The following is a 13144-nucleotide window of genomic DNA, read 5'->3' as shown; positions in this document are numbered from 1 at the left end:
CTGACAGCATATTCAGTGTCATCACTAAAATAGTCAAAAGCTACAATTTTTCTGCCATTTAAAAAAAATATGCAAAATAGAAAATATGCCCCACTGAAAAGACAGTCACATTCAGCCCACCATCTGTCCTATCTGTCTCATATAAAGTAGGAATGAGACAAAGAACAAATGACTGATACAGAAAAGAATGTGTTCCCCTATTACAAATGACCTACCTCTGAATTATGGACCATTTTCCAGAAGAGTTAACTGTTTTCCAGTCAATTGCTGTTTAAAATTTTTTTTTGCATTCATTTAACAAAATTTTATTAAGTATTAAGTAAATAATATTTATTTAATTTTGCTGATTTTTGCTGCTTAATTTTCAGTGGTAAACCCCAGAATCCACAATATTGACTTTTGACTTTTCTAATTTCCTGTTTTAGATAAAACAGGCCTATGTAGCCATCTTATCTCCTGGCAATTCTTATGCACCTCGCTGGCTACCTTTCCAAGAGAACTCCTGGGAGAACAACAATACCTGCCCTCCCTCCTGACATTCTCACCCCTCCCACCAGTATCCTAAGCGATACAGCAGGGCTGATTACTATATCAATTGCTACTGGGAGACAGAATTATCAAGATGAGATTACATATAATTAACAAAATTTAATCCTAAATCTCTTAATAGTTCAACAGAACAAAGAACTCACCTGTGTTTTTTCTTGAATAAGGATTTTATCTGATGTAGAAACTGGATATGATTTCAAGGGAGTCTTTATGGTGGCAAATATGAACTCCATGTGGTTTTCAATAACATTATTCAGATACTTGCCTTCAGACTTTGCATGATAATAAACTGTTATTTCATCAGTTGGAACCAGATTGCACTGAAAGTAAATACACAAAATTTAAAAGGGAAGCATATTTGTTAATAAAAATGCAGTGTCGGTGAGTGAACAGGACTGATGATCCCATGCTCAACAGTTATGGAAGAGTACAATCTACCAAGTCCTCCTCTGAAACAAAGCACTGACTGAATAAGAACCCACTCACACAGAGTGGATTAAAGATGATGGCATGAGAGGTGAGACAGAGGACTCCTGCCAAAACCACATATAATATGAAAATATAGTTAATACAACTAATACTGAAACAGCAACAGGAAAGAAGGCTGCACCAGACTGTATATACCTAGGGAAAAGAACAGACCTCATGAAACAGGGTAATGTACCAAAGCCATGATCCGGTGGGACCCAAACCCTTCCCCCAACACAACTCATCAGCAGGAGGAAAAGAAATGGAGCAGGGAGAGGATGGAAGCCTAGGACTATTGAACACCCAGCACTGGATCTCCAGTGATCTGCTCTGGGAACATGAACCTACATTGCGTGATGCTTTAGAGATTAGTCAGGTTGGAAAGCTAAGACAGGTGGAATACTTGGAGAGACTGAGATTCCAGCAGCTTGTGGAAAGCAAGGAACCACATCTGGCTACTCTTGAACAAAAGAAAGGCAGGCAACAAGAGCATACTGCTCAGGAGAAAGACAGGTGGACAAAATCGAATAGGTGCACTTAGCCCAGTGGGTTGGGAACTTCCAGGAACTTCAGGGAGGCTCCTTCCCCTTGGCTGGCTACACAGCTCCGAGGCCTCCCCACCTTTATACACAGCGTGCTGCACCTGTGCCTTCCTCCTGGCTAGCACCGGCTTGCAACCCAGCAGCCCCTGCACTGGCGTCAGGCCAGTCAGAGGGAGGCCCTACCTACGGCAGCTACAAACACAAAGCACACAGGCTTACACCTGTGTGCTCGGCCCATTGCTTCTGGCAGTGGATACAGGCACAGCGGTCGGGAGGAAGGAAACAGCTCTTTCTCGCCCCCCAGGCCCCACCACCATTCCCCTGCGACCCTCGCCATCACTTCAGGGACTGAGCAGCTCAGAAGAGTAGAGCTTCTGGACACTAGAGGGCACCACATACAAACATAAAATGTGACAGGAACCTTGTTCAATCCCAAAACACCACAAACACCACAAAAAGGGGAAAGTGAAACTGAACTCGTTAATCATCTTGAAAGAGATTTCAAAATAAAAATCATAAATATCCTCATGGAGGTATAGAAAATATTCAAGAACTCAGGGAAGAATTCAGCAGTGAGATTCAATCATTAAGGAATACAATATCTGAAATGGAAAAATACAATGGAGGGATTTAAAAGCAGATTAGATGTAGTAGAGGAGATGGTAAATGCAATAGAAATTGGAAAAGAATACAAAAGAAACTGAGGCAAAGAGAGAAAAAAGGCTTTCTACGAATGAAAGAATATTGAGAGAACTGTGTGACCAATCCAAAGGGAACAATATTAGCATTATAAGGGTACCAGAAGTAGAAAAGAGAGAAGGGAATAGAAAGCGTCTTTGGGGAGGAAACTGCTGAAAACTTCCCCAATGTGGGGAAGGAGACAGTCTCTCAGGCCATGGAAGTGCACAGATCTCCCAACATAAGGGACCCAAGGAAGACAACACCAAGACATATAATCATGAAAACTGCAAAGATCAAGGGTAAGGACAGAATATTAAAAGCAGCCAAGAGAAAAATGATCACCTACAAAGGAAAACACATCAGGCTTCTCAAAAGAAACCTTATAAGCCAGAAGGGGGTGGCAAATATAAGGGCCTCGAACCAAGAACACTCTACCCAGCAAGATTATCATTTAAATTTGAAGGGGGGATTAAACAATTTCCAAGTAAGCAAAAGCAGAGAGAATTTACCTCCCACAAACTGTCTCTACAGTGTATTTTGGAGAGACTGCTATAGATGGAAGTGTTACTAAGGGTAAGTAGCTGTCACCAGAAGAAATAAAACAACCATAAAGAAAGAAGAACAATTAATTACTAAGCAGACTCAAAATCATATCAACTACTCCCAAAGTCATTCAAGGGATAGACAAAGAGTACAGAAAATAATAATGAAGAATGGAGGAGGGCGAACAAAATAAACGTTAGATTGTGGTTGTAATAGCATATTAAGTGAGTTAACTTAGACTGTTAGATAGTAATAAATATACCCTTGAACCTTTGGTAACCACGAATCTGAAGCCTGCAATGGCTATAAGTACATACCTACCAATAATCACCCTACATGCAAATGGACTGAATGCACCAATCAAAAGACACAGAGTCACTGAATGGATAAAAAAAGAAGACCCATCTATATCTTGCCTACAAGACCCATCTATATCTTGCCCATATGAGACTCACTTCAAACCAAAAGACATACACAGACTAAAAGTGAAGGGATGGAAAAAGATATTTCATGGACCTAATAGGGAGAAAAAAGCAGGAGTTGCGGTACTAATATCAGACAAAATAGACTTCAAAACAAAGAAACCAACAAGAGATAAAGGAGGACATTACATAATGATAAAGGGGTCAGTCCAACAAGAGGATAAAAACCATTATAAATATTTATGCACCCAACATAGGAGCACCTACATATGTGAAACAAATACTAACAGAATTAGAGGGGGAAATAGAATGCAATGCATTCATTTTAGGAGACTTCAACATAACACTCACTCCAAATGACAGATCAACCAGACAGAAAATAAGTAAGGAGACAGAGGCAGTGAACAAAACATGAGAACAGATGAACCTAACAGACATCTACAGAACATTCCACGCAAAAGCAACAGGATACACATTCTTCACAAGTGCACATGGAACACTTCCAAGAATAGACAATACACTAGTCCACAAAAAGAACCTCAGTAAATTCAGAAGGACTGAAATTGTACCAACCAGCTTCTCAGACCACAAAGATATGAGACTAGAAATAAATTATGCAAAGAAAAGGAAAAATGCCCACAAACACATGGAGGCTTAGTAACATGCTCCTAAATAATCAATGCATCAATGACCAAATAAAAACAGAGATCAAGCAATATATGGAAACAAATGACAATAATATTTCGACACTGTGAAATCTGTGGGATGCAGCTAAGGCCGTGCTAAGAGGGAAGTATATTGCAATACAAGCCTACCTCAGGAAAGAAGAACAATCCCATATGAACAGTCTAAACCCACAATTAACAAAACTAGAAAAAGAAGAACAAATGAGGCCCAAAGTCAGTAGAAGGAGGAACATAATAAAGATCAGAGCAGAAATAAATAAAAATTGAGAAGAATAAAACAATAGAAAGAATCAATGAAAGCAAGAGCTGGTTCTTCAAGAAAATAAAATAGATAAAACCCTTGCTAAATTGACAAAGAAAAAAGTCTACACACATAAACATAATCAGAAATGACAAAGGAAAAATCACTAGACACCACAGAAATAACGAATTATTAGAGAATACTATGAAAAATTATATGCTAACAAACTGGATAACGTAGAAAAAATGCACAACTTTCTAGAAAAATACAACCTTCCAAGACTGACACAGGAAAAAACAGAAAATCTGAATAGACCAAATATCAGCAATGAAATTGAATTGGTATTCAAAAAACTACCTAAGAACAAATTCCTGGACTTGATGGCTTCACTGTTGGACTTTACCAAACATTTAGTGAAGACTTAATACCCATCCTCCTTAAAGTTTTCCAAAAAGTAGAAGAGGAGGAATACTTCCAAACTCATTTTATGAGGTCAGTATCACTCTACTACCAAAACCAGGCAAAGACACCATGAAAAAAGAAAATTACAGACCTATATTCCTTATGAACATAGATGCAAAAATACTCAACAAAATATTAGCAAATCTGATTCAAAAATACACCAAAAAGATCATCTATCATGACCAAGTAGGATTTATTCCAAGGATGCCAGGATGGTACAATATTCGAAAATCCATCAACATCATCTACCACAACGACAAAGAGAAGGACCTAAACCATATGATCATCTCCATAGATGCTGAAAAAGTATTCAACAAAATTTAACACCCATTCATGATAAAAACTCTCAACAAAATGGGTATAGAGGGCAAGTACCTCAACATAATAAAGGCCATATATGACAAACCCACAGCCAACATCATACTTAACAGCAAGAAGCTGAAAACTTTTCCTTTAAGATCAGGAATAAGACAAGGATGCCCATTCTCCCCACTTTGATTCACCCTATTTCTGGAGGTCCTAGCCATGGCAATCAAACAACACAAAGAAATAAAAGGCATCCAGACTGGTAAGGAAGAAGTTAAACTGTCATTGTTTGCAGATGACATGATATTGTATATAAAAAACCCTAAAGAGTCCACTCCAAAACTACTAGATCTAATATCTGAATTCAGCAAAGTTGCAAAATACAAAATCAATACACAGAAATGTGTTGCATTCCTATACATTAACAATGAACTAGCAGAAAGAGAAATTAGGAAAACAATTCCATTCACAATTGCATCTAAAAAAATAAAATACCTAGGAAGAAACCTAACCAAGAAAGTGAAAGACCTATAGTCTGAAAACTACAAGACACTTATGAGAGAAATTAAAGAAGATACCAATAAATGGAAAGACATCCCGTGCTCATGGATAGGAAGAATTAATATTGTCAAAATGGCCATCCTGCCTAAAGCAATCTACAGATTTAATGCAATCCCTATCAAAATACCGACACCAATCTTGAACGAACTAGAGCAAATCGTTCTAATATTCATAAGGAACCACAAAAGACCCTGGATAGCCAAAGCAATCCTGGTAAGGAAGAATAAAGCTGGGGGGATTATACTACCCAACTTCAAGCTCTACTGCAGAGCCACAGTAATCAAGACAATTTGGTACTGGCCCATAGACCAAGAAGAACAGACCCATAGACCAATGGAACAGACTAGAGAGCCCAGATATAAACACAAGCATATATGGTCAATTAATAACACGATAAAGGAGCCATGGACAGACAATGGGGAAATGACAGCCTCTTCAACAGTTGGTGTTGGCAAAACTGGACAGCTACATGCAAGAGAATGAAACTGAATAATTGTCTAACCCCATATACAAAAGTAAACTTGAAATGGATCAAAGACCTGAATGTAAGCCATGAAATCATAAAACTCTTAGAAGAAAACATAGGCAAAAATCTCTTGAATATAAAGATGTGCAACTTTTTCCTGAATGCATCTCCTTGGCCAAAGGAAACAAAAGCAAAAATGAACAAATGGGACTACCTCATGCTAAAAAGCTTCTGTACAGTTAAGGACACCATCAGCAGAACAGAAAGGCATCCTACAGTATGGGAGAACATATTTGTAAATGACATATCTGACAAGGGTTAACATCCAAAATATATAAAGAACTCACACGCCTCAACACCCAAAAAGCTAATAACCCTCTTAAAAAATGGGCGGAGGATATGACCAGACAATTCTCCAAAGAAGAAATTCAGATGGCCAACAGGCACATGAAAAGATGTTCCTCCACATTGCTAATTATCAGGGAAATGTAAATTAAAACCACAATGAGGTATCACCTCACACCCGTTAGGATGGCCAACATTGAAAAGACTAGGAAGAACAAATGCTGGCAAGGATGCAGAGGAAGGGGAACCCTCCTACACTGCTGGTGGGAATGAAAACTAATTCAACCATTGTGGAAAGCAAAATGGAGGCTGCTCACAAAACTAAAAGTAGAAATACCATTTGACCCGGGAATTCCACTCCCAGGAATTTACTCAAAGAAAACAAGTTCTCAGAATCAAAAAGACACATGCACCACTATGTTTACGGCAGCACTGTTTACAATAGCCAAGACATGGAAGTGACGTGTCTATCAGTAGATGAATGAATAAAGAAGTCATACATACATACAATGGAATACTATTCAATCGTAAGAAAGAAACAAATCCTACCATTTGCAACAACATGGATGGAACTAGAGTGCATTATACTCAGTGAAATAGGTCAGGCAGAGAAAGACAAATAAATACCAAATTATTTCCCTCATTTGTGGAGTATAACAACAAAGCAAAACTGAAAGAACAAAACAGCAGCATACTTACAAATTCCAGGAAGGGACTAGTGGTTACCAAAGGAGAGGGTGGGTGGGGAGGGAGGGAGAAGGGGGGTAAGGGGTATTATGATTAGTACACATGGTTTGGGGGAGGTCATGGGGAGGACAGTGTAGCACAGAGAAGACAAGTAGTGACTGTGGCATCTTACTACACTGATGGACGGTGACTGCAATTGGGTATGGGGCTACTTGATAATACGCGTGAATGTAGTAACTACATTATTTTTCATGTGAAACCTTTGTAAGAGTGTATATCAATGATACCTCAATACAAAAACAAACAAAAAATAAACAAAGAAAAAGGAATCCTGCTCACAAATATCTGAACTGCAGAGCTTTAAGCACCCCATTATCTGCTGGAGTGGCCCTCTCGGACCATGAACTACAGATCTCAGATACCCAGCCTGAGGAGGAGGACCTTTGGGAGCCTATCTGGGGTTAGGAGCTCCCTGGCTCCCTCAGTTGGTGGGGGCAAGGAATGAGCTCCCCATACCTGCCCTAGCTCCTAGGTCTCAAATAAGGGAGAACCATCCCACTCTATGGAGATCCAACAATCTCTTCCATTAGCTAGGAGCCTTTCCACACTGACTGTACCTCTACTTTCCTGAGACACCCACTGTCATCTCTGATGACCTTCTGCAGCAGTCAGGAAGGCTATCTACCCAGGGAATGGTTTTATAGAGGCTGAGAAAGGAGGACAAGGGGCATAGGTTGGCTGAAAGCACCTGATCAGGGAAATCAAGGAGCCTAGTCCAGGTTGGGAATGAAAGGCCTGCCTTCCCTGCAGAGTACAATCTGCATGGGCCATATATCAGTATGATCAGATTATCATTAGTTGATTACTATGTTTTAGCCAGGTTTACCTGTCTCTGCAGTCCTTCCAAACAACCAAAACAAAAAGCCAAAACAAATTTCAAACAGCAGCTTGTTCCTAATCTGACAAACTGACCTTTTTGCGCAGTTTCTGGATGCGATTGATGACTTCCCGAGCCATTCCTTCATCCACCATTGACTGGTCAGGAGTGACATCTAAGAGAACCAAAGCCTGTAGGAATGAACAATGTACACCATGACAAATAGGGAAGACATGACTTTTTCAAACTCCGCAAAATGCCATTTAAAACTAAATTCTGAGAAGTCTATACTGCAGAACTGCTTATTCACACAACTGAGTAAAAGGACATAATATTAGTCTAGTTTGTATGTAGTGCAGGTCCTTTGTAGCCAGCTCTTCCTTCATCTCTGGAGAGGCTCAGCTTCTTCTCCTTTCTTCTGTGGGGGCTGCTCACAGGAGATGCACTGACATTAGCTTTTATAAGACTCTACAATTTAACTCTATTTTTCGCCTACCTAATACACACAGTATCAACAAATCAAATAAATAAGAACAGCAATCATGAAGCCCTTACAGATCACAACTTCCACAGCACAAAGAGGTGGAGCGAGAGTCTCAGAGCAGTTGTCAGTTGTTTTCTTAAACCATGACTTTTGGTTTGTCAGTGTGACAACACAATTTCTACAAGGAACACATTTACGAGACTGAGTGTGAACTGCCATCTTCTTGTCAATTTCACCTAAGTTTCTAGCCTGTTTGTTCTGAAGGGTGTTGATGATGTGCTAATGACAGTGTCAGCTCACCCGTTACAGTGGGGACACATGTGAATTAGGCATCATCCCCATTTACATTTCTGAGGAATCTCCAAGAGAAGCTGACAAACTTGCTGCACTTCACAAAGGCATAGGAGGTAGAACTGAAAACAGGGTAGGGAAACCACGGAATAAAACATAAACTGGAATAAAACATAAATTGTGTCAATAACCAGAAGCACCTCTGTAAGCGAGGACTTTCTCAGGCCCACACCCCCACTGACTGTCATCAGGAAGTACTTGCCCTCACTGTTTACAAACCTCCTCACTGCCCAGCTTTTCCCCTGTGCTGCATGGAGCTCTGCCTAAACCTAATTTACGCCCCTGTGTGAAGGCTGGAAGCTGGCCTTCCTCATTTGAGGTACTCCCCACCTCCACAATGTGTGGCATGTTAAGCATAAGGGGACTCCAGCAAGCACCCCCACTCCCACACTGGAGATCTTACATCCTATCTGCCTGCAGAGGTCTGTTTAAGAGTTGACCCTAGAATTCAAAACTGCCTATCTATTCTCCTCAAGGAATGTTCTTAACCACCTCTACCCTAGACCATGGAGAGGAGCCTTTCTCTGTACTTGTTTCGAAGTATTTATCAGGCAGTACAGTAAGAATTGTATTTGTCTCCACAACTGACTGTTCCCTTGAAAAGTGAGATTACATCTTATTCATTTTTGTACAACCTAGTAATTAAGAACAATTACACAATTGTAGAAATCACAAAAGTCTATGTATTTGTTATAGAAATATGTACGATAAGGGCATATAATAGAGTTCTTAATAAAGCCAACATAAAAAGCATAGCTGGTTTAGTCCAAGACAAGCTATCAACATTGTCAGGAAAGGCACAGGCAAATACTTTCTCTGCTTATGTTCTCATCTTTCGGTAAAGAAATGTTCTGGGAAGCAGAAATGTACCTGAGCATCTGAGTGTGCTTCAAACTGTGCTGTCTTTCCTGCTGCCTGATCAAAGGTGTACATGAGGCGGATGTCCTCTGAATGCAATTCATGGCCTTCCACAACAATGGTCCCTGTTGGAGAAGCAACTGCCACTGTCAGTCAGTCAGCACCCCCTGCCTCAAGCTGCCCAGCCTCTAGTGTACGGTGTCATGCCACTTTTTAATAAAACTTCATAGCATCAACCTGCAGAGACTTCATGACATCATGTCCTGTTGACTCATGTATGACAAACTTTCTTTAGACTGCACCATACTTGAGGACAGTTAAATCGCCACCAATGTCTTCTTCTGAACATAAGGTTCCCGGTCCAGAGACATGCACGAGCAGGTGACAAATCCCCACTGTAAATCCAGAGCAGCATGATGTAAAGAAGAAAACATTCTGCAGAGTCAAATTGGACAGAGGCCCACTGCTCTGGGACTGCAGGACTCTGATGCTCTACTGCCTACTGAGCAGGGTGTGGTGAAGGGGTATGATGCAGAGAGGGGCATGGAGTTCCAAATGTCATGCCCATCTGCAGTAGGCAGTGTAAAAACAGCCGAGGGTGACAGTTCTTACCTTCAGGGAAGTCTGCTGTGGTCACTCACAATGGTCTTGATCTTTGAGCATTGGGATGTCATTTTCATTTTATGTCATTGTGTTCTGAAAACTATTTTGCTTTCCATCAGTACAGAACAATCCATTCAGAAACTAAAGTTTAGAAACTGTAGGCTTTTGGTTTCAAACACAGTTTACTTCAGGAATTTTTTGCTATTTTTTGCTATCTAATGAAACAATGTAGATTTGTGATTTGAAGAATGGTCAAAGAATTTAACATACCAAGTAAAATTAGTAATGACCATTTTTAGTTGCTAGCCTCTTATGTTTTTATATAGTTTATCTAAAAATTTGGGGAATCTTAAGAACATTTCCCCAATTGATATAATCAGTCATCTGATTTCTGAGTCCTTAAATCTCTCCTTATGACACCTTGGTGCTTAAGGTTTTCAACCTTAGAGGGAGCTCTAACATTCAAGTCCCTTGTGCCCTAGGATAGCTGCAGGCTGTCAAGTAGCCAAAAGACTCCGCAAGACTGTAACCATGGGAGAGCTGGGAAGTCATGGGCACCTGGAAAGGCTCTGTAAAGGAGAGGAGGAAGGGGCTGAGTCCCCTTTCCTAACCTCCTCATGCTGTCTTAACACTGTTCCTTCAGAATATTTATCAAAGCAAAGATTATTTCCATAAATCTTTAACGTCTACCAGCACCATGAGGCTGAGAACAGTGTCCGTCTTAACTCTATGTTCCCAATGTCAGCCAGGCAGAAGTGCTTTAAAAAAAATATTTCCTGAATAAATTAATCCAGTCTTGCCCAATTAAGAGAATAAAATGTGGATTCTAGATATTTTAGAGAAACTGGTAAGTTCTGACCCATTTCTCCTTCACAAGAAGCTCTAAAACTCAATGCTAAATCCCTTTCTCTACCATATTTTCCAGTCTTCATTCTGACACCTCCAACAAAAGTTACCTTTTTCTCCACAAGCAGCATCTGATAAACTCTACACCACTGGCTGGTGATGAAGCCCCATAGGGTTCTGCCCTCTCTTACAAGGGCAGATTTTCTAGGCTCAGGTCATCAATTGTAGAATTCAATGGTACACGCATATGATTCAGTAATTACTATCTAGAAATCTACCCAAAGGGAATCAAGTCACAAAATATTTACATGTGAAAATATTCACTGCAATTATTCATAACATTAAAACAATATAAACATCCTAAAGCACTACCAACTAAGAGTGGTTAAGAACACCATCAGGAATTCAAAGGAAGGAAAACCACTGCAGCAGTTATTGAGATAGCATTTTAAAGACAAATTACATGCAGAAATGCTTATAATGTAAAGTGGAAATTCAAAGAAAAAAGGTAAATATAAATATACCAAAATATAAAAATACATGACTAAAAAATGTGAAATTTAAAATTGCAGTGGGATCTCTTTTGTAAGGCTGTAATTACTTGACTGTGTATGTAACTAGAAGGAAATAAATCAGAATTTTAACAGTGCCCCACAACACTATTAAAAAACAGAGTCTACACCTCAATCTAAGTTGTCAGTATTATTTCTAATAAACAGTTTTATGGCCAGAGAAAGTTTTTACATAAGAAAAGGCTGTGACAATAAAAGTCACACAGAAGCCCAAGTTCGGGAGGCCACAAACGGTGCCCCGGGGGAGAAGACACCCACCGCTCTCCTGGAACTGCTCCAGCTCCTCACTGCTCAGCTGCCTGATGGACGCCATCACTGCCTTGAAGGCTCCCTTCAGACGCTTCCCCAGGACCACGTGATCCGGTTCTGCCCTTAGGCGAATGCCATACTTGTTTTTATCTGTAGACAGTGTAACTTTTCGAACATTCAATTCCTAGTTGGTAGATAAGACAAAACAAAACGAGGGAAATGAAAACTTATGTCCACAAAAACTTGCACTCAAATGTACACAGCAACATTATTCATAATAAGCAAAAAGTGGGAACAGCCCAGATGGCCATCAACTATTAAGTGATAAACAAAATGTACTCTCTCCACACAATGGGCTATTATTCAGCAATATAAAGGAATGAAGCACTCATACTAGCTGTAACGCAAATGACCATTGGTGCTAAGTGAAGGAAGTCAGATAAAAAATACCACGTATTACAGAACCCCGTTTATAGGCAATGTAGGCAACCCAGAGACAGAACAATTTTGTGGTTGCCAGGGGCTTCTGGAACCTTTAGGGGAAAATGGTCATGAATGCTAATGGATACTGGGTTTCTATATGGGGTAATGAAATGTTATAAAATCATGTAAAGGCTGGCTGCAGAACGCCATAAATAATACTAAAAAACTGCTGAACTGTATGGTATGAAAAAATCCTCTTGTCCAGATCAGTTGAAGACAGCTGAGCACAACTGAACTCTAGAATTATAAACACTTTCTCACCTCTCAGGGCAACCTTTGCTCAATTTTAGAGCACAAGGTTACCAACCTATCCACTAACCAGAAAAATCAACGAACCACATTTCATGCCGCCATCATGCTGGTTAAGGACTACTAATGCAGCAGGAAATGACGATGGCATGGCAGGAAATAAAAAAATGAGGTACCACAGAACTGGACTGAACAAATTGCAGGGAAATAGGTCTAGTTTAGGGATTATATTTAACTGTATTATCTGATCTCATTATAGTGATTAAGGTAATCTATTTAAATATATTCTATTTTTTATCCATATCTGCAAGCATTAATTGTAGAATTTATAATCTAACTCTTCAGTTTCTAATATTTTTCTGGAATTCATAAGCAATTCAAACCAAATATAGAAATTAGTACTTTTTATAATAGTGGTTTTAAATATTACCTGAGAAAGGAATAAAAATGAAGTTAAAGTACATGTTTTTAAACTATCATGGAATAAAGCTTTTCGGGAGGACAAACAGTTTAAACTTCTAACCCTCCCAAATCCCACTTTTAGGAATCCATCCAAAGTCCACACTCTGACATATTAAAAAAGACACACACACACCTTGTTTGTAATCAGAAA

General features: G+C 39.6%; 1 protein-coding gene across 4 annotated transcripts in view; it reads right to left on the bottom strand.

The window, feature by feature from the left end:
- Positions 1 to 13144, bottom strand: part of IARS1 (isoleucyl-tRNA synthetase 1) — a 98969-nt gene that overhangs the window by 34398 nt on the left and 51427 nt on the right. For 3 of the 4 annotated variants that reach the window (XM_036896842.2, XM_057498430.1, XM_057498429.1), the window contains 4 exons: positions 11809 to 11983; positions 9542 to 9654; positions 7932 to 8027; positions 693 to 869 (listed from right to left, as the gene is read on the bottom strand). In XM_036896842.2, the coding sequence (XP_036752737.2) occupies positions 693 to 869; positions 7932 to 8027; positions 9542 to 9654; positions 11809 to 11983 (561 nt within the window). The remainder of the gene's footprint in view (positions 1 to 692; positions 870 to 7931; positions 8028 to 9541; positions 9655 to 11808; positions 11984 to 13144) is intronic. The other variant, XM_057498431.1, reaches the window with a different exon arrangement.

The sequence above is a fragment of the Manis pentadactyla genome, chromosome 3 (genome assembly GCF_030020395.1).
Source record: "Manis pentadactyla isolate mManPen7 chromosome 3, mManPen7.hap1, whole genome shotgun sequence".
Classification (NCBI taxonomy): domain Eukaryota; kingdom Metazoa; phylum Chordata; class Mammalia; order Pholidota; family Manidae; genus Manis; species Manis pentadactyla.
This window is presented reverse-complemented; position numbering and strand designations above follow the sequence as displayed.